General features: G+C 42.4%; 1 protein-coding gene across 1 annotated transcript in view; it reads right to left on the bottom strand.

Moving 5' to 3' along the window:
* The window catches only part of PPP2R2B (protein phosphatase 2 regulatory subunit Bbeta), a 267,911-nt gene that overhangs the window by 75,420 nt on the left and 170,935 nt on the right, over nt 1-21,556 (bottom strand). The window contains exon 4 of the mRNA XM_046667311.1: nt 17,655-17,767. Within this exon, the coding sequence (XP_046523267.1) occupies nt 17,655-17,767 (113 nt within the window). The remainder of the gene's footprint in view (nt 1-17,654; nt 17,768-21,556) is intronic.

The following is a 21,556-nucleotide window of genomic DNA, read 5'->3' as shown; positions in this document are numbered from 1 at the left end:
AGGCACAATACTGGGTTTTGGGAATAGGACAGCTTGTAAGATAGCTTCTGTCCTTACGTTAGTCAATGCTATTCCATGAGTCTTTTCATAGCTGGGGATTGCTAAATGGTTCCTTTGATGAGTTATCTACATAAATAAATAGAGAGCTGGGACCTTTGGCTGGCCACTGACTGCATCTCTCTCTCTCTCCTCTCATCTTCCAAACCCAGAAAAGTATGGGATTGTGTCTTTCACACTTACTTCCTACAGTCATAATAGTACCTATTGCTTCTGGAAGGCTTGCTATACGCCACTCCATCAAGCTCATGAGATGACTGATCTCATCTAATCCTCACAACCACCGTGTGAAGCAGGGACCATAAGTGATGGTTAACCTCATTTCTCAGATGAGAACATCGAGGCTCGGCTCTGACAGGACGCCTTACCCCTCCCAGTGAGCACAAAACTACCTACCTGACTAGCTGAGATTCCTACTATGGCTTTTCTTCTATTGTATCACCTGCTACTGCCATTTAAATCCTATTTCCTTATCCTGGGGTGGGGCGAGGTTGGGGGGGGGGGTGAATCAGAAATGGAGCATGTGATTCTAATGGTAGTCTCATTAATTTCTGAAGGAGAAAATGCAGAGAATGGAGGCAGGTGTGGATGGGGCCTGTTGATTAAGAATTAAGTTAAACGATACGCAAAACAAAGGGAGAGAATAAAGAGAAGATTTCACTGGAGGTTAAGAGAAAAATAATGAGCCCTTTTTTTTAAACACAAAAGGAGAATGTAAGTGGTGAACCAGGAAGCCAGGCTGCTGGAGCTTGGCAGGGGGTAATTTATTGATCGACAAGTAAGAATGTGCCAAAAAGAAAGACATAGAGGAGGAAAATTATTTGTTGCAGTTTTCACAATGGGAGACGTCCAAGGAGGCAAGAGATGTAAATTTCCCAGGGGAAGCAGATTATGAAGTAAGAGTCTTGTCTTCAAGTCCTCAAAAGGGAAGGCACTGTTTTTCTTGTGTTTTTTTTCTTAAAGCATCAGTTTTGATGCTGAACAAGGATCAAACCATACAGTCGGCCCTGACAGATATGCTGACAGATATCCGAAGCTGTTTAGGGTGCAGGAAACGGGGACTAAATATTCCTGTGTCTCACAATAATAGTCAGAGAAGACAGATTTGCTCAGGGAATGGGCTCCCTGGGTCTCTGGGACTCTCCCAGAGGAAGGAGGAGAGTCTAGAGTTGGAAGCAAAGGAATAGCTTCTCAACAAAGATACTGCTGGAGTTGGGGGATGCCTTGAAACACACAGAAAGGGTAAGCGGTTTGTCCAAATGTTACAGATGAAAGGTCCCTTATCTCAACAGAGGAGACCACTAGCAGGAACTGAGACGAACAAGGACAGCTAGGGAAAATGGAAACCATACTCTGGTTCAGCATGGAAACAAATAAAGGTGGCAGACAACCTCCTTTCCCGTATAAGCAGCATAGGCACCTGCTCAGTTTGGAGTGCTCATTTCACATTTTCCTCTTAATTTCTGAGTCTTTGAAGGAGTCTGTCTGAAGACTCTCCCCAACTACTTATTTTTCCTCCACACAAACTCTTTGATTTAAAATGACATTCTATTCTAGATATATTTATTGATATGTACATTTTTTTTGTCTTGGATTATAGAAAATGAGATAAACCCAGCTCATGAGTTATGAAACCAAATATAGGGAGGCATTTTCATCTTTGAAGGTTGCAGATTTAGACAAGCTAAGTTTACAGACTGTTTGGAATTTCAATCTCTCAACATATACGGTACTTGCAAATGCTTCTGCTCATACATTTTTTTTCCTTCCCTAGAAGGGACCAATGCCAATAAAGCTCAGCTGCCTGAGTTACGGTTTTTTCCCTTCTGATAATCAGTAAGAATTATGCAAAGGCACAGAGTTGTTATCAAACAGAAATAGAGAGCAATCTAATTCTACCTGATCATTCGGCCTGGCACAGTGTTTTTCCAGAATCTATCTCACCACAGATGCTGGCAGGATGATTTCTACAGAAAAGCAATCTAATTAAGGGAAACATTTCTGGAAAGTCAACTTTAGTGTCCAATGTTCTATTTGAATTTGTGAATGTTAAACAGGTTAATAAGGAGTTTGTGCTGGAAGAAAAAAATACAATTTTTTTCTTAGTGGTCAAGACAAAGGAGAAAACATCAAGATAACTTCTTTTGTTCTTTTTATTTAAGGAAAAGTGACGTACTTGGAGGATTTTTCTTCATTGCTAATAGAAAATAAAGACAGAAAGTCTAACATCTGACAGTGGATCCTTTGACCTAGGCAGAGAATTCTGCATTTTTTCTTTTTTTGGAAGGTTAGCCCTGAGCTAACTGCTGCTGCCAATCCTCCTCTTTTTGCTGAGGAAGACTGGCCCTGAGCTAACATCCGTGCCCATCTTCCTCTATTTTATGTGGGGTGCCCATCTTCCTCTATTTTATGTGGGACGCCTACCATAGCATGGCTTGCCAAGCAGTGTGTAGGTCCACACCTGGGATCTGAACTGGTGAACCCCAAGCTGCCAAAGCAAAACGTGTGAACTTAACCACTGCGCCATCGGGCCGGCCCAGAGAATTCTGCATTTTTGATGACTGATGGTTGGAGACTGAAGCAGAAAATCTAAAGGAAGATTCGCAACCAGAGTCCTGAGTCAACTCTTCAGGCAACTGTTAGTGCCGTCCTCCCAGAGAGTGCCACCGTCACCTGAGACCTGGCTGCAGCTTCTTCCCTATGTAGGAGTTACTAACAAGCACATGATTTTTCTTAGCTCAGTGAGAACTGGAAAGTTCGCTAGTCTGTCAAAAACAGGCCTTGCAGGGTGGGAACACACTTACCCCAATTTATCCATAGAGTCTCAAACTGATGATTTGTTTTCCCTTCTCTCCTTATGTTCATTTACAGAGTTTTATTAGGAATCTTTAATGGGAATTTCCTTGAGGCAAGAGATGTGAACATTCACTAAAGAGTCTTAAATCTTAGGGTTGATGTGTTTCAGGCAAATAAACTCTGACCATATGATCATGTTAGAAGCCCCTTGTCTCTCGCCTGTCCTCACAGAACTTCATGCTTCCATCCAAAGCAGCAACTGGCGTCTACCAGTTCTCTCTGTGTTCTGAGCATTCCTGATTCCCAACCTGGAGCTAGCTCCCTGTTATCGAATGGTTAGTACTAAAGACAGATACTGTGCTAGTATTTTTTTCTGATAACAAGTCCTATGAAGTAGGTACTCTACCAATGATAAAACCAATCCTTTGAGAGCTTAAATAAAAGGCCCAAAGCCAAACAAAGACAGAGCTGAGATTTGAATCCAGAGCTGTTACTCTAAAGCCTTTTGGCTGCCACACTACTGTCTCCCAGAACGGTTCTGACGGTGGGCTTTCCTCCCCTACTGGAGGATAAGTGGAGATAAGTCAGTCTCATATCTCTCCAGACAATATGAACATCTTGCTCACGCATTCTGAACAAATGGGCAATTATTCTGTTTCGTTTTAAAGTATCCACGTGACCCACTCCTTCAGTTCCCACATCTCCCTGTATTCTGTCTTGACTCATGTTTTGGGTTGCTTCACATAAAATATACTGCATGTCTCTTCCAGGTCCTATGGAATTTTAACTGGCAGCCAACACATTTTCGGCTGTCCCATAATTCTGAAGATATGCCTCTCTTTAAAACACATGAATGTGGAAAAGAAGAAAGGCTCCTCCATCATTGGCAGCAGGAATATCTGGGCTCTACAGATACATGGTTCCCTTTTAACGCAGACGACACTGACCAAAGTCCCTTTCACAGTTCTAGGAACTGGGCTTAACTCTGTCAATGCTGGAGAATGAACCAGTTCCCCCACCATTTTGTTCACTCTGTCTAGAGCAGCCCAGAAGAAATACAAGACAATATTTCTTGAGGTTTGCTGCACAAGTTAGTAGTTTGGGCTTACTCAGTGCTGGGGCTTCTCCAACTGGAGTCTTCCAGGTTCTCACATTCTGCTAGCTACTTATTTTATAGAATATAAAATGCAATGAAAATCTGGGTATTGCCCAATCAATTTAAGCTTTTAAATAACCTCTTCTGACTTGCTGTCCTTCCTTCAATCTTTCTTCAGTTTTATGCCCCTAGAAATACCCTCATATCCTAGACAGTGGGATAGCAGGTCAGCCACAGATGGCCCCTAGCTATCTCAGAGACATTTGCCCAGTGAACGAGCGAAAGGAAAATGGCAACAATAACAATGATTACTCTGGCGATTACACAAGAGAGAAATCTGGGACCACACATAGGGCAGCGCAAAACCAAATGCACCCCGCTTTGGAGTCCGGGAAAGCTTTGGTGCCTGCTATTGTTAGATTAGTGATAAAAGCTGTCAGTAAATGCCAGAGAAACAAATTGCCCTTCCTGGAGCCAGTGGGCATTTGTCTCTGTCGTTCCTCTGGGCGTGGGGCTCTGTTCTCCCTGCATGGATAGCAGAGCAAAGCCTGCTTTGGAGCCAAGTGAGAGTTCTTTAATACGTTTCTGCACTGCTACCCAACCTCAGTCCCTCCTTTCTCTCTCTCTGGCCCAATTCTTGCATGGAAAATTGAGGTAATGATTTATATGTCATAAGCAGTTCTGACAGGTGCACTCTATCTTGGCTTCCTCCAGCCCCAGGACTAATCGGAAGCTTATCTTTTCCTTTGTGTAATAGGGAGCTGTCAGGTTCTATGACCCTCTAAACAATTCAATCACTCATGGGAGGATTCACCTTGGAGGGAGGACGCCTTGATATTGGAGAAGCTCTGTGGAGGCCGTGCCCTGACATGTATCAAAACAGTGGCAGTTAAGAGGCTGGAGGGCAACATGACCACACTGACAAAATGCCATTTGCGTCCTACCTTTAAACTACTCACATCCGCCAGGAACTTCCTAGGTTGGGCCTGCAGCTTTTCTACCTTGCTATATATCCTGTCCTGGGTGCAGAACATTTAACTATCTGCACATATGACCAGTGCAGAGAAAAAACAGCTTGCATCACTCTTGGGAGAAAGAGCAAATTTCTCAGCAAGTTCTATGACACCCAACATGGCCATGATGGCCATAACCTGCCTGTCTTGTCACCTGCCTCTTGCCGGTGCCACACATTTCCCTGTGCTCAGCATTCCAGCCACTCCGGCCTTCGTTCCATCCTGTTCTATGCGACCTCCCACCTTATAGCCTTTGTCCGTGGCAATTCCTCTGCCTTGAATGCGCCTCCTGCTCCTCCCCTCACCTACCTCCTGCTTCAGCTCAGTTGTTAATTGCTCAGGAAATTATTGTCTGCTTTCCCTGAATGGATGGAATTCCCCCATCATCTGCTCTCCAATACACCAAACACTTCTCTGCAGCCCCCATCCCAGTGTCCGTTTTACATTAGGGGCTTTTGATGCACACCCTTTCCAACCAAAAGAGACTGTAAGCTCCATGAGGGCAGGGACTGTGCCATTCATGTTCACTGCTATAACTCCAGGGCCCATCAGAGTGCCTGGCTTCCAGTAGGTACTCAATAAATCCTTGTGGAATTAGTGAAAAAATGAATAAGCAAGAGACCTTGGTGATGCCTATGTTCTTAACTGATTTGACCATCAAGTACGGCAAAGGCACTTGTAATCAGAACTGGTGTGATAGTCATCTGTGAGTGCATCTACAGAGATGACTTTACTATGGGAAGGAATAACGGTAACCAAATGTGGCTTTATTTTGTCACTTTTATCTCAATATCTAACCTTACAACTCCTGAACTCCTGCTCTCTTGTCAGCATTGATAATCTTATGTTTCCACCACAGGATGCTTTTCTCAGATGCTCTTCAAATTTGGAAAGCAAATGATTTTTTAAAAAATCTGGCTTTCAGAAGTTTCTAAACATCTGCATGTTTGGTATTGAAAGAGCAGGATAATTGGATGAAGTTTTCACCCTTGTGTCTGAATGTTTTGGCATTAAACAGACAATGTCTTTATTTAATTCAAAGTTGCAGAACTCTCAAGCCCTAAAAATAATTAGAGGAAGTGAGATTACAGAGCAGAGAAGAAAATGTTGAGCAGAGAAGAAATGTTACACAACAAGCTTGGCTGTAATGTCAGGCATGGGAACACGAAGTTGGTGCTGTTAGGATTTTCAAATAAAAGCTCATAGCCAGGTAGTTCCTCACCGGATTGTAAGCCTCATGAGGGCAGGGACCACACATGTGGTCTATATGTGTGGACTACATATGTGGAACCTGGACTATATACATGGAACCTTCTTTTTATAAATGCAGATTAGTAGATGTTAAGTTACACAGAAGGAAGCATTTGAGAACAGCGATAGTTTTCAGATTGGCTAATGGGGTATTCGTGCTTTAAGAAGTCTCTGACAGTAGGATAAAGCCTCCATTGGCTCAGATGGTGAAAAGCATTGCTAATGGGAGGCCAGATAGCATGGGTGGTTAAGAAGGGGGGGATCTGCAGTCAGATAGCCAGGGGTGAACTCCGGTTCTGCCACTTGCTAGCGAGTGACCTTACACAAATTGCTTCCTCCAAGCGGAGCACAGTTTCCTCATCTGGGAAATGGGGTTACAGTGAAGATTAAACGAGGAAGTATGCAAAGAGCCTGCAAGAGTGTCAGGAACTAGTGGGTTCTCAGTTAATGTTAAGGAACTTGAGTGTCAGTATTAAGGATCTTTCATCATCATGTGATTCTGTGACTGAAAGGCAGCAAGAGCAGAGTAAAAATGCTGCCAGGTTAAGCCCTCTTCCCTGACCCAATTCTTTTAACCAACATTTCCCAAAACGAGGTTTATAGTGTTCTACTCAAAATAATAGATCCATGAACTGTTTGTTAATGGTCCATGACAAGATAAGGAGCTCAAGCCAGAATCAGTGCATTGCTTCATCCATTGAGAAAGTCTTGCTATGAAAAATAAAAGTGTCAGCTGAACTATACAGTGGATTAGTGATGTGAACGATTCATATTCTGGTACAAGCTCTTTATCTCGTTGTGAACAAGCACTAGGCCAAGGACCACATTTTGAGTAAAATGTTATAAAGAACAGTAATCGCATAAATTGAGAAAGGGTTTTTCATGGTCAAATAAGCTAGGAAAATACTGCATGCTGGATATCTTTCTTGGAGTTTAACATTGTATTTTAGTTTATTAGAGGTCCTAAGAAACCCTGAAGTAAATAAGTTTGTCTAAAAGTTTTTAAGCTAGGGTTTCCCATCCTTCTTGAGCAAGAAACATTTGTGGGTGTGTATGCGTATGTGTTCGTTTTTACCACTGCTTTGAACCTTCTTCTGGTAAAGACCACCAGCCCACTGATCATCTGATCACAACAACAAATTACAGGAGTGTGACCCACCGTCCTCCACTCGAATAAACACAAACCTAACGCCTTTCAGGTAGAAAATTCCTTTCCTTCTGGCTCAATCATTCTAAGGAAACCAGAGAATTAAATACTTTCCCTGTTGATAACAATCTTCTTTAAGATAAAACTACCCTTATAATATGTTTTCCTCCAACCAGTTTCTTATTTTTATGCACCAAATAAAAGAAAGTATCCTCCTATACACTAAGCTCTAGGGCAATATTTAAAATCTTTTTTTCTGGTAAGGATGGGTATTTAAAATGCTCACCTCAGTGCCTCCAATGATGCCTGGTTTGCAGCGTACTAGGATCAAAGTGATCGTGTCCTTTCCTGAACTTGATTCCCAATCCATCTGTGTTAATTATTTTCTACAAAAATCTTACGTATAATGAGCAGAGGCCCTAGAAGTCCTCTTGTGATTTCAAATTAGTTCTTTGCGTAACCTGGTAGTGGAAGGGATCTGGGCACACATTTTTGATCTCTGGATAAGTAAGTCTAATTGAAAAACAAATACAAATCAGTTCTAGGCATTGTGAACATTCTCAGGTTTCCTGAGCAATGCACTGCTTGAGTAGCATGTGCACGCCTGCACACAGATATACAGGCCCATGTCGTTTCATGGGCTGGAACTCACACCTCTCACGCCAGCAACAGTGAGCTCACATTTCAGAGCCGGGACCTGGTCTGCGGATAACGTCTTTCCACTTTCACTCATAATTCAGATAGTTCCATCTGAAAGATTCAGAAAATGGAGGTACTTTTCTCCTTGAATCATCCAATTATGCCTGGATTTTCCACTTACTTTAAAAGTATACAGAGAGCCCTTTAAAGAAAAAGACAGGGGGAGTCATACTAATAACTTCCCTCTTGAGAAAAATCCATCTGGGTCAGTGTGAATTAGGTTTGACACAGTGACAAGATCCTTCCTTGTAAAGCCTGAAAAAGGCTAGCAGCCTGCCCTGGCCTGGTCAACTTTCCCACATCTCTGAAATTCAGACCATTTAATGACCACAGTTAGGAAGAGCGAACAGATCACAGCCTGGAATACTGTCCTGCCTCATAGCCAGGGAATTTCAAGAGAAACTGCACCAGAGGCCATGGAAACATCTGGATTTTCTTCTCAAACAGGATTCTTTTCTTTTTCTGATGCTGGTGGACTTCTCAGCTTCCCCAGTCACTGAGTGTACATATGGGGAGTGTCCCATCACATTCGAGAAGCCATGGATGCTTTCCAAAGGGTTGGAAGCGAGAGACAAAGACAACTCGATCTTAAACCAGGTATAGGATTCTGCTTATATTTACATTTATGTTGGATCTAATTACTACATGGTAAATGCAGCATAATAAAGGTAGCTTTGGGATGAAAGAAAATATTTTATTGTCAGTGAATATACACTCTGAATCTAAGGCAGCTTAGGAGAGCATTACAAACACATTCAAAATAAAGCATAACGGATTACCGGCCCCCAAATGTAATAATGCTTTGAACCTTTGCAATGTATTCATCAGGCTTTCCTGAAACTCCTAGTGTCCAGGTGAAAGACAAGATGGGAAGGGAAAGGAGAAAGATAATAACATATACTGAGCATGTATTGATGATACTGCCAACATGTTACTCTATTTTATTAGCGTGACCTCTGCAGAAAGGATGTATGATGATTTCCGTTTTACAGATGATGGTTGACATGTGGCTTGAGCCCTAGCTCTTTCGTGGAGACTCTGTAGCATGGTGTGAAGATCACAGACTCTGCAGTCAGACCAAACCTGGTTAAAAATGTGACTCTGCCCCTTAGTAGCTGTAGCCCTGGGGCAAGTTGCTTCAGCTTTCTGAATCAAATGCCCTCATCTGTACAATGGGGCGAACAACAGTACCCATCCCATAGCGCTGCTGCCAGGTGCAATGAGATGGTGCTTGCAGTGTGCCTAGCAGAAGGCCTGGTGCACAGTAAGCATTTAATTAAAGTCTGCAATCTTGTTACTGTTACAGCACACTGGCCACTAGGTGGGCTGACCCCTGATTTGACCAGGAGTTGGAGAAGAAAAGAACTTGAGTTATACTGGGCAGAACAGCTCACAGGCAACCTAAACCTGACTGGCTTGCAGAAGCTCACTTGAAATCAAATCACTTGTTTAGTGTAAAGGCAACCATGTTATAATAACATGATAATAGGATATGATAATAATGTTGCCCTCAGATTATTCTATCTAGAACCTTGAGTTAAGAGGAGGAAAGAGAACAAAGGAAGAACTTAAAAAATCAAGTCAGAGAACCCCCAATTCGCAGTGGATCTTAAAGGTTATTATGCCAATGCCCTCAAACCCAGCTGATCTTCACGACTGTCTGGAATATCGCTGAGAAGTATGGGCAGATGCCTTGGCCTAGCTCCTGGAGATTGAGTCAGTCAGCTGGGGATGATTTAAGACGTTCCTGGAGACTGATGATCTCCACGACCTACTTTCATGCATTTTTCCTGCCCCACCTTCCCCGAAAATGAAATGGAAAACCCATTTATCCCAAGCAGCTTCTACAGGTTGTTCTCTAGTCCCTGCTTACTCATATTTTGGTTTACACTGAATATTCAGATGAATATGTCAGGCATTCTATTTTAATACAAGAGGCAGGATAGAAGTATGGATTTTGGAATCGTGAAGACATGAATTCAAATCCAAGTACTACCACTTACAAGCCGGCTGACCTCAGGCACTGGGTTCCACATCTCTAACATGAGGATAACACCAGTACCTACAAGATAGGCTTAACTTCAAGATAAAATCAGCCAACGTATGCAGAGTGCTCCTGGAGCACAGCAGATGTTCAATAAATGTTTGCTGCTCTTATTATTATTTCAACTGAATTATTCCTTTGTTTGACATTGAACACAACTAACACTGTCTCACCGAACATTAGCCAAAGAACAGGACAGGGACATCCCCAAGTCTTACCTCCAAAAGACAAAGCATGTCAAATCACAGAGGCTTGTCGGGGAGGGGAGTGCCTGAGCTTCCCGTGGAGCACTTTCTGATCCCATAACTGAAACCCCATGACACAGACAGATACAATCAGATAATGACGGCAATCAATAACGATAACAGAAATTATTATTTATTTTCATAAACACAGACTATGTGCGTCCCGCTGAGTTACACACATCACATGCCAGCATCCCCTTTCAGTGCAGTCAATCAATGCGAGATCTCAATATCCACCCGCCGAGGCAGAGGGGGGAGGGATGGAGCGAAGGGTGAGAAATTACCCACACCAGAGTGACACATTCACAAAGTTAATCTAATCCAGGGGGCCATCCGGGTGCCATTGCAAGCCTGTGAATATGTAACAGGCTTGATTGATTTTTCACTGCAGTAGCTAAACATTCATTGTTATTTGCAACAAATATAAGGAAGGAAAGAGGAAACTGTAAAAGGATTGTATATTAAGCCCGCAGAGCAGTAATAAATCACAAGATGAAGTCTAGAAAAATTAAAAATGGGTAGGGGAAGGCTGTATCTGTGTTCTAAGAGGCCTCGGTTATCAAAGCATAAACCTAAAATTAAAACCTGGGGCAGTGACGGCCGATCCTGACTCCACCAGTCATTTTCCCTGAAAGTGGGTCGGGGTTACCCATCCTCCCGGAGTGAGCATCACCACATGGTCACCACAGAGGCACAAGAAAGCATAAAGGCTGTGTGTAGACAGGAGGCATTTGACTCTCAGTTCTGCCTCTCAGAGCCTCAGTTTCCCCCCTTTATAATGGAGATAATCAAATCCATACCACTAAAAAGAGGGAAATAGCAATTCATGTCCTACTTGCCTCCTAGGATCCGTGGGATCATCAAATGAGACCCCCAGCATGAAAGACTATCTATCCTTCAAGAAGCATCTTGAAAACCTTTTCCTGATCCTATATCTATTCCCTTCCATTCTTCCTCTGAACTGCCATGTCAGTCTTCTGGGTTTTTCTCAGGACACTTACCCTATCCAGTGTTTCTCAAAGCACGGCCCAAGGACCACTAGCATCAGAATCACCTGGTGCTTTTCCAGGAGGGGTCTTGTCAAAGATGTCATTGGGTACAACTCGGACCTTTGAAACCAGAATCCCTGGGTGATGAGGCCAGTGATTGTGTTCTAAAAAGCATCCCAGGTGACCACAAGTCACGCCAGTTTGAAAACCACTGCTTAAATTAATTTCACGTTGTAGACATTTGCAACTTGTCCCCTCCTTGCTCCTTGCAGACAGGGAGTATGTTTCATTCATCTCTGTAAGACTCACTTTGTAGTATGTACTTAGCACAATGCCTGGCACATAGGAGGCACTCAATAAATAGGATAAAAATATGTTGATGGGGCTGGCCCAGTGGCATAGCAGTTAAGTTCGTGCACTCCTCTTTGGCGGTCTGGGGTTGATTAGTTTGGACCCTGGGCGTGCACTTATGCACCGCTTATCAAGCCAGGCTGTGGCACGCGTCCCACATATAAACTAGAGGAAGATGGACACAGATGTTAGCTCACAGCCACTCTTCCTCAGCAAAAAGAGGAGGATTGGCGGCAGATGTTAGCTCAGGGCTAATCTTCCTCAAAAAAAAAAAAAACATACTGAAAAGTTCTGTGTGTCAGATGCTATCATCCTCATTGTTGTCTAGATCAGGGACCACACAGTAAATCATCTTGCGTAATGGTGAAGGGTAGGAGCTCTGGGATCAGATAGACCTGGACTCCATTCTTGGCTTTGCCACTTATTATCTGTGAGGGCTTAAGCCGGTGCTTAACTCCATGAGCCTCTGTTTCCAAATCTGTAAAATGGGCATGATGCCTAAGTCATAGGATTGTGATGAAGAGAGAATTGTAAAATGTACATAAAACTGCTCAGTCCAGAGCCTGTCACTAGGAAGGGCTGAATCAACATAGTTGCTATTATTAGTAAACTTAAACAGTGGTGTGTTCAATCAGTTCTCTAGAAAACAGATCAGGTAGTTAAACTGGTTGTTTCACTAACAGTTGTTTTCACTTTTGGGAAAAAAGCTAGTCTGTTTAGTCAATCTGCCCAATTCCATGACCTGCTGGCAATAATCCTCTAGAAGTCCCCTTCAGAATTTGGAGCTGGTAAAAGCTCCTGATTTGCCGTGGTGTCTCAGACTGAGGTTGGTGGGGGGGGGGGGGGGGTGTCTAAATTACCACCAAGGGGATTTGCAAATTTCAGGATCGTCCTAAGTAGAAAAACGTTAGTCCAGGAAAGTCACAAGAACGTGTGTGACCTGAGTTGAGAGAAAGACAGAAGCAGTCACTAGCAGAAGGCAGGTGTGTAAAAACATGATGTAATTTAATCTCTTCTCTAAAAAAGAGTGCCTCTATTATGTGCCCACCCTATGGCAGAAAAGCCTGTCTAGCCCACCCCCCTCGCCCTCCCCTCCCCCAAAATCCAGCTAACATGTTAAGAAAGCTTTGCCAAATAATTTTGAGAGACACAAATAATGAAATTCTCCTGCTCTTTGATCATAAATTGATATTTTCTTAGAAAGCAGAAGCTGAGGGAATCCTAATGGAAAGCATCCGATTTGGGGTCAGACAGACTAGGGGTGAATCCCAGCTCTGCCATTTTCTAGCCGTGAGATCTTGGGCAACTCCCTTGCCTATTCTAAAATCAGTTTCCACGTCTGTGAAATCCATTCGTTGGCCAAAGATTTACTGCGTGTCCACCATGTGCGTGCGTTGTTCATGGAGCTACGGGAGAGGACACAGCGTGTTTCCTGCTTTCACGGAGCACACATTTCAGTGGAGGTGGAGGCGAGGCAGACAATGGACAAATGATGTATCAGGAAAGGTAAAGGCTAAGAAAATAGGGGCAGCGTAATGACACCGAAGGGAATGGGACGATGCGAGGGTGCTCTTTTCTCCTGGGTATCCTAGGAGGGCTTCTCTGAGGAAGTAAAGCTTTGGATGATGCAGAGAGAATAAGAGAACCCACCTGGGAGAGTGATTGTTATAGTTAATAATATAAGGATATAACATCCAGCACCTGGCACATAGTAAGCACTCAGTACATGCAGCTATTATTATTACTTTATTATGACTATTATTCATATTAGCTGTAGGGAATGTTTGGATAAAATCCATTAGGAAGTTTGAATTCATGACATCCCTTTCATTTTGGGGGAGGTTATGACAAATCACAACTTCTAGGCTCTGTATTTATAACTGGTTAAAAAGAAAATTTCAACCTGGCCCAGGTTCCCGGGGCACTGGCAGCCAACCATAATGAGGGAAATAATAACTCCAGGCTCATCCTGCAGGGAGAAGTACGCTAAGTGTGATTTCTCAGCACCCACCCAGGCTGATGGAGTTACTTGAACTATGAGTTTCTGCTGTCTAGAAAGGGCTCTGAGGGCCCCTTACCCCCGAGTATTGGGAGGTTGGGAAAGAAGGGCACAGAGAATCTTGCTAAGTAGAACTACATGAGACCTCAGGGGATGCTGAGAGGTCAGGGATCTGGAAACGCACTGTGTGTGAGTGAGACAGAGGGAGGGAGAGGGGAAGAGGGAAGAGAGACAGACAGACACACCCACACACACATATCCTGACCTGGAATAATAATGGCATGAATTATTAAGAAAACCGTTTCAAATGCCCAAAGGTACGTGTCCAAGTTTAAGAGTCATAGCTCTTGATTTTCAGTTCCAGCTCTGAAATAACCAGCTGACAGACATTGGGCAAGTCACTTTCCCTCTCAGCCTGTATCAGGTTTAAGGTCTAGGGTGGCAGAGCAAAGTAGATCAAGGTTTGATTCTTAGCCATGCATGATCCTGGGCATGTTACTTAACCTCTCTGAGCCTCATCTGTTCAATGAGCATTCTAACCAGGAACCACATCTCATGAGGTAGCTAATGCAGATACAGTGCAGCATAGTGCGTGGGATATAGTAAATGCTCAATAAATATTAGATACTAGCGTTTACATCTGCCAAATACCTGTCCTGCCTTCCTTATTGGCTGTTCTAAAGATGAATCAAAGGATTAGATAAGAAAACACTTTGTGATGTAAATGGCATTTTATAGCTATAAGGTGTTATTATTAAATTATCATCATGATTATTGCTTTGAATGCTACGATACTGAGCAGGAGATATAGTTTCATAGAAGTGCTTCTCAATGTCTCTCTGGGTAACAAGTGACTGGATTTGAAAGGCTATTTTCCATGAAAAAAGGAAAAAAAATAGCCACATTCTTGCTTTGAAAAGCAGAGCCTCCCAGCACTGAAACAGAACAGGTTCATTACTCAGTGAGGATTAATTAGCTGTCGGGTATTATTAAACGTTCTCACTCTCAAGATCCACGTAGAACTGGAAACTATGAAAGTGAGCAAGAGGTAATCATAGTACAGAGAAGAAAAAAAGCCCCAACTGCTGGCAGTGCAAATTTCAAGAGCAGAGCATGTTAGTAAATTACAGTCTGATTAATATCATGTCGGCTCATTCTCTGTTTGGAGTCATTGTTCTGAATCTACAGTCTTCAGGGTTGCCTGGTTTTTTCTTCTTCTACAGGGATCAAAAAGGAAAGGAGGCTGGCCTTTTCACTGTTTGCATTGAAAGAAAGCTGAAGTGTGGATGTTTACACTGAAATGCACAATATTTGAAAGCCTAGGAAAGTAGACAAGGTGAAATCAGATACGAGTATTTACAGTATTATAGCAAACGTGTCTCCCAAGTTGGTACAATAACCATCAAAACGACTGAAAAGTAATAGAGGCTTATAAAAAAAATAGCTCAGAGGATTCTTAGAGATGATGGAGTCCAGTGACCACAGACCTCTTTGTCTCAACAACCAGGAGCTCATATTAAAAATGCAGATTCCTCTAGACCACCAAACTTGCTAAAGAGAATCAGTGGGCTGGGGCCTGGGAATCTGCATTTGTAACTAGCACCCACAGGTGCAGAACCACTGACTGTGTCCAGTCCTGTGCTCAGCAGCTTAGAAACCAAGCTTGAAGAGAAGAACTGTGATCACTGGCCCAGGGTCACACAGATGGTTAATAAGAAAGTAAGAACCAGAAATGGGATTTTCTAACTCCCAGCCACACCTCAGGGCCCTCTTCCATGTTTGATATGTGAGTCCGCTTCATAACATCACTGTCTTACCTGGAGACAATCTCTGCTCTAGTGGAAACTTACAGATAGGCCTTCTCTCCTCTTCTTCATGGGGATGGCCTTCTCCAAGGGGCTAAACACAGAATATGGAACCCCACTGGATGCCATGGACAACAGGAATTCATAGTGGGGACTACACATGGCAGCTGAGAAATTCCATCCACATAGCAAACAAGGGCAAAGTAACATCTGGGCAGAAGGTCATGTTATAACTTCCCCAGTGGCATCTAATCCACTTGTTTTCCCCACAGAATTGCTCTTATTCCTTTTTGTATCACCAACACAGTGCTTGGCACTTAGTTGATATCAGTGAATAGTGTGTAGCATGAATACAACAGTATAAAAAATATGTGAAAAGAAAAATATGAATTTTCTCATACACATAGTCCTACTATCAGTAGGAGGTAATAACAGCCATGAAAATGATGATGATGATGATGATGATAGGAATACTAAACCAACAGCAGAGAATTAACATTACTGAGTGCTTTCTGTGAGTGAGACACGACAGGCTAAGCTCTTTATCTCACACAATATCATACTGAATCCCCTCAACAATCCTGGGAAGCAGTGACTATCATCCCGGTTATGAAGAGGCGACACTGGAGGCATAGGGAGTTCAAGTAATATGTGCAAGGTCACCAGCCAGAAAGCAATGGAGACAGAATTCTAAGCCAGGAAAGACTGACTCAATGTTCATACACCTCACTGCTCTCTCCTCTGGTCGCTAAAACCTCTGAGCATTTGGAGCATCAACCCAGTCTGATAAGGTAGACTTGTGGGGCAGTTCTCCAGGTTGAAGGCACAGCCGGCGAAAGATAACAGAGCAGCCAATGCTTGTTGGCTCAGATGGAGCGCAACAGAAGACCAGGTACCCATTAGTACCAGGTACCCATTAGTACCAGATAAACATGCAACAGCCTGGGACTGTGGTCAGCAAAGAGTCCATGCTCAAAAAGCATCCGCTGAATAAGCAGATGAACAAATGAATAAATGAATGAATGAATGAACACATAAACAAGTGAGCTAATGGGGCACACACTAGTCATTCAATTCCCATAGCAGCTTCTAAACCTAGGGAGACAACCTCTTTTCCCCCCATGTACTTTTGTCTCCCTTCTCAATATTTGGTCTTCAGTAGAGCAGCTGGTGTCTGAAAGCACATATTTTACACAGTTTTGAAAGTCCCTTGGGGCTAGGGCTGGTCCTAGCATGAGCCTGCTTCACTACTTACCTTGAACACATCTACAACCAAACTCATCACTCAGTCCTGACCCACTTTAACCTATATCTAGAGAGCCTTCCCTTAAAAGTCCACTTTTAGAAATCCATTTTTAACATCATTTCCCTATGAGACCTTTCCTGGTCTCCCAGAACCAAATATAATTTCTCCCTCCTTTGATCAAACTGCAACTCTCTGATTCTCATTGTATTTATATTACTCTATTTAGTGGCAGAATCACTTGCATATTCATCCTACAAATCCTGCTTCCTTACCAGACTCTGCATTTCTAGAGGGCAGGAAGGAAGATTCTCAGATTAATAGTAGAGGTCATTTATTGAGTACCAGCCACAGAGCAAGGGCTTCTCATCCTCATTGCATTTATCCTCCTAAGACCACAGGCGGAAGTATAAGGCTCATTGTTTTGCAGATGGAGAAACTAAAAATAACTTGCATGACTAAAGTTCAAAAAGTGACTGTGTGAGATTCTGGCTAAGTACAAGAATTTAAACCCAGGCCTGTTAGATTCAGAAGTTCGTGTTCTGAATCACATGACTCCAACTTTCCCTCTAGGTAGTCCCATTCCCTGTACCTTCTGTACAGAAGATGCTCAAGATATTTTAGATAACGCAAACAGAGGCTAAGAACATAGTAATGTATGGCAGTGGCCATGTGGGCAAGCACCCGGAGACAAAAGGAAGTGGGTGGATTTGTAGTCATCAGAGCTTAGCGCCTGTCCTGCTCCTTGCTTGCCACCAGAGACTCAGGAAGGTTGGGTCTCTGCTTGATCTCTCTCACTCGCACATTACCATTGCAACCTACAGCAGCAGCCAGCACGTGGCCAAACTTAGAAGCCCTTCCACTGACCCTGGTGGGCAAGGAGCTGAAAGATGGTGGCCAAAGCAGCCGCCAGGCTCACCCGCAAGGTTGTGATGGTGGCAGGATCCCGGAGCCGGCCTTCCTCATCTTTCAGATTGTAGCCTTCTGGCCTCTTATCGCGCTCGCTGACTTTCCACAACTTCACAGTTTTATCTGTGGAAGGCAACCAGAGGAAATCGAAATTGCAGTGAAAGAAAGCTTGTAAAGGAGTTTTTTAGGGGGTATGGGGGAAGCAGGGAGAGGTGGAGATAATGATGGAAGGAATCGCTACAGAAGTTGGCTCAGGCTGAGGTCTTCAGTGCATAAATCTCATGTGATTTGAAGGCAGAGCTTGTGTTTCAAAACAAAAACATATATTGTGCCCAGACAAATAGCTTCGCTGACAATGTGCTGTTAAATCTATAGCTTATAGATTAATTTGATTCACTTAAGAAAAATATTTATTGAATATTGAATAATAAGAGTAGCCACAAATATGGAATTAATTATGTAACTATGTTAGCACTTTGCATGGAGAATTTATTTAATATTTGCAATAACCCTGAGAAGTAGGTAATATTATTATCCCCATTTTAATGTCCCACCTCACTAAACACTGTCCTTACCATGACCTGCATCCCCTACTTCCTCTGTCTGCCCCACTCCCTGCCACTCCTTGTGATCCTGCCACATGTGTTCCTTATAGTTCCTTGTACACGGTAATCCCACTCCTGCCTCAGGGCTTTTGCACTTGTGCCTTCTGCCTGGAAAGCCCTTTGCCCCTGTTTTTCACAAGATTTGTTCCTTCACTTTGCTCTCTCTGTTTATGTCCCAACCTTAGAGGGGCTTTTCCTAACCAATACACATAGAAATGTTGTCCTCACCATTCTCGATCGCCCTCCTCCTGCCTTTTTGCTCCTCATAGTACTTTTTACTACCGACAACTTAATATGTCTCCCTCACCAGAATGTCAAATCATTGGAGGCAGGGATTCTGCCTGTCTTGTTCATCACTACACCTCCAGCACCTACAACAATGCCTGGGACATAGTAGATGTTCAATGAATACTAGCTGGATGAATGAATGAATCTCATCTACACAGTGCAAATTGCTAGCAATATGCAGGGAAATAAAAGGGTAAGGAGATTCATCAAAATGCTCCTTTCTTCTTGCAGTCACCTGGGAGTCCCCGGCTGGAAACCACCTTTCTTGCCTTTGTACTGTCCCAGCACTTTGTACCACTTGCTGACACCTGTCATTCTCTAGAACATTAAAAAAGGGTGAGAACTCCAATGTCTACAGGGCTCCAACAGGCCCGGGGAAGGGGTGAACGGGGCTCAGGGCTTGGGGAGCTGGGGAGGCCATGCCCCACCTGCAGGCTTTTGACTCCATTTTTTAAGGAAACATGTTCTGGCCAAACAGATCATGTCCATGGACCGCATGCCTTTGTGGGTCTTCCTTCTCAGATTCTGCATTATTTGTCCTCTTTTTAACTTCTCTTCTGGAAGGTGGAGGCTCCCCTGCCTTCTTTGTATCCTCCTCCGTGCCTGCACAAGGTAGACTTTGGAACCAGACAACTTTCAGCCCCATCCCCACTCCACCTCCAGTGCATAAATTTCACGTCATTTGAAGGCCACGTGGACAAACACTGGGAGTTCCATGCAGTAGGCGCCTAACTAGTATTTACCGAGTAACGAATAAATGAGAGCACCAGATTTAGCAGGAAAAACAGCACAGAATGTCCAGTTGAACCTGAATTTCAGATAAACAATCAATCATTTTGTAGTATAAGTATGCCTCAAATATTTTAACCTTACAAATAAGGTGACTTAATTTCTCTATGCCTCAGTTTCTTTGTTTGTAAATTGGGGAAAACAGTGTCTTCCTCATGGGGCTCTTATGAAGATGAATGAAGATGAATGAACACTACGCGTAGAACGTTTAACCCAGTGTCGGGCTTCTAATAATGGCTCACAAATGGCAGCTGTTATTAGAATTAGCAAATTGGACTACCATTCTGCAATAATAGCATGTTGTTCTGACAGCGTTAGCTTCATCCCACGATGATGTCAGCACATCCTATTTCTCCTCTCTGTAGTCTGTCAGGAGAAAAGCTGCCCCTCTACCCTGTCTTATTAGGACTCCCTTTCTCTTTTGCCCCCTCGGCTCACTCCTCCATCTCTCCTCACCAAATGCCTCGTCCTCAGAGGTCTGAAATGCACCACATTGTGAAGTGGGCTTCCAGCAACAATTTGGCTACTTTAACAGATGTGTCCCTGTTTCCGAATATCTGGGGATCACTCGGGCTGGTCGTGTCTACTGGCACGCCTGGCAAGACTGCTAAGTGTGAGATTTGTGCACTCTCCCAGGCTTGTACTAGGACAGAAGGCGAGGAAGCCTTTTCCAGATGCTGGGTTGAATTTAGAACTTTCTATCTATACACTAACACTTGTCTGGTCCTATCCTTTCTGGATATCCTGCTGCATAATGAACTGCTTTTTTGGGTGAGAAAATGAAACATGGGCCATATTTATACAGTCACTTGATTAGCTACTGAACAGAAATCAGAGTAGATCAGCTACTGTGGCTTAGAGGAACCCAAATCGGTGAATTTTAACACCAAATATTTTCTATTGCTTGGCTTTGCAAAGTATCCCATCCCATCTGTAAAACAATTCTCCTCTTACATTTTTCTTATTATGAATGATAAATTGCTATATAGAGAAATAGAGAATCATAGATAAAACATGAAAAATAAAAATCACCTATAATCTCCCCAATCAGGGACAATCATTGTTAACATTTTGCATAGATCCTTGTATTTTTTCTATGCAATTTTTGGGGAGGGGTATGAACCTATAATAATAGTGCATATGTAGATTTTGTGTTTTCTCATTTTATTTCCTTCTTTTTCTTACACAACTGGTACATGTAATTGCAGGAAATAAAAATGAACATAAAGTAAAAAGTTAAAATCTCTCTCAATCCCATCAGAGATAACTATTATGAAAATTGTGTACAGCCTTTCATTATATTTGTGTGTACAATTATATAACTATTTTTAATAGACATAATATGCTACACATAGCTTATAATATGCTTTTTTCTTAATCGTATCTATCCATACCAATATCTATTCCTATAAATATATAATTTATAATGGTGAGAATTTGTTAATAGTTAAAGGTCTAATAATGGGAGATTTATTAGTAAACAATAGAAGAATCATATAAGGGAACGATATGCAGTCATCGAAAACATTAGGGTATTTTAGAAGAATATTTAACAATTAGGAAGATATTCCTCATTAAGTGTTATTATTATTAAATAAGAAATCTGGTTGTAAAACAGTTTATAGACTATATCACATTTTTGTTAAGAAACAAACAGATTTATCCATGCCTCTTTGTTTTTTTCTATAAAAGACTAATAGTGGTTCTCACTTTTATTATCTTCATTTTGTTTTTCTGAATTTTCTAATTTTTTAATAATGAACACATATTGCTTTCATAGCATGAAAAACAGATTAAGTATAACTTCCCCTCTTATCATAGGGATTAAGACAGAAGTAGGAAGCTAGGTAAAGCAATGTGTTCTCATACCGGAAATAATTTCAAGGTCCCAATTCACAACTGAATGTTGGTTTTATTTTTCATTAAAAATCATAAAGTTGGAAATCTATTTTAGCAGAATGTAAAAACTGCACCCAACTATAATGAGATAAGCACAATTTTTTTAAAAAAGATAATTGATGGTGAATTCAATCCAATTCCCCATGGTTGGGTTGCCTGGAGTCATTCCTGACTTTATTATCACACAATTTTTCTTGACTCCATCTCTTGAAGCTTTGTGGATAAAAAGTCTGAGGAACATGTGGCTGTTACTATGAGTAATGATTTTTTCTTTCTTCCTCTGAGTAGTTTATCATTACTTGTGGCAGCTTTTAAACACAATCTTATCATC

Source organism: Equus quagga, chromosome 7 (assembly GCF_021613505.1).
Source record: "Equus quagga isolate Etosha38 chromosome 7, UCLA_HA_Equagga_1.0, whole genome shotgun sequence".
Lineage (NCBI taxonomy): Eukaryota > Metazoa > Chordata > Mammalia > Perissodactyla > Equidae > Equus > Equus quagga.
This window is presented reverse-complemented; position numbering and strand designations above follow the sequence as displayed.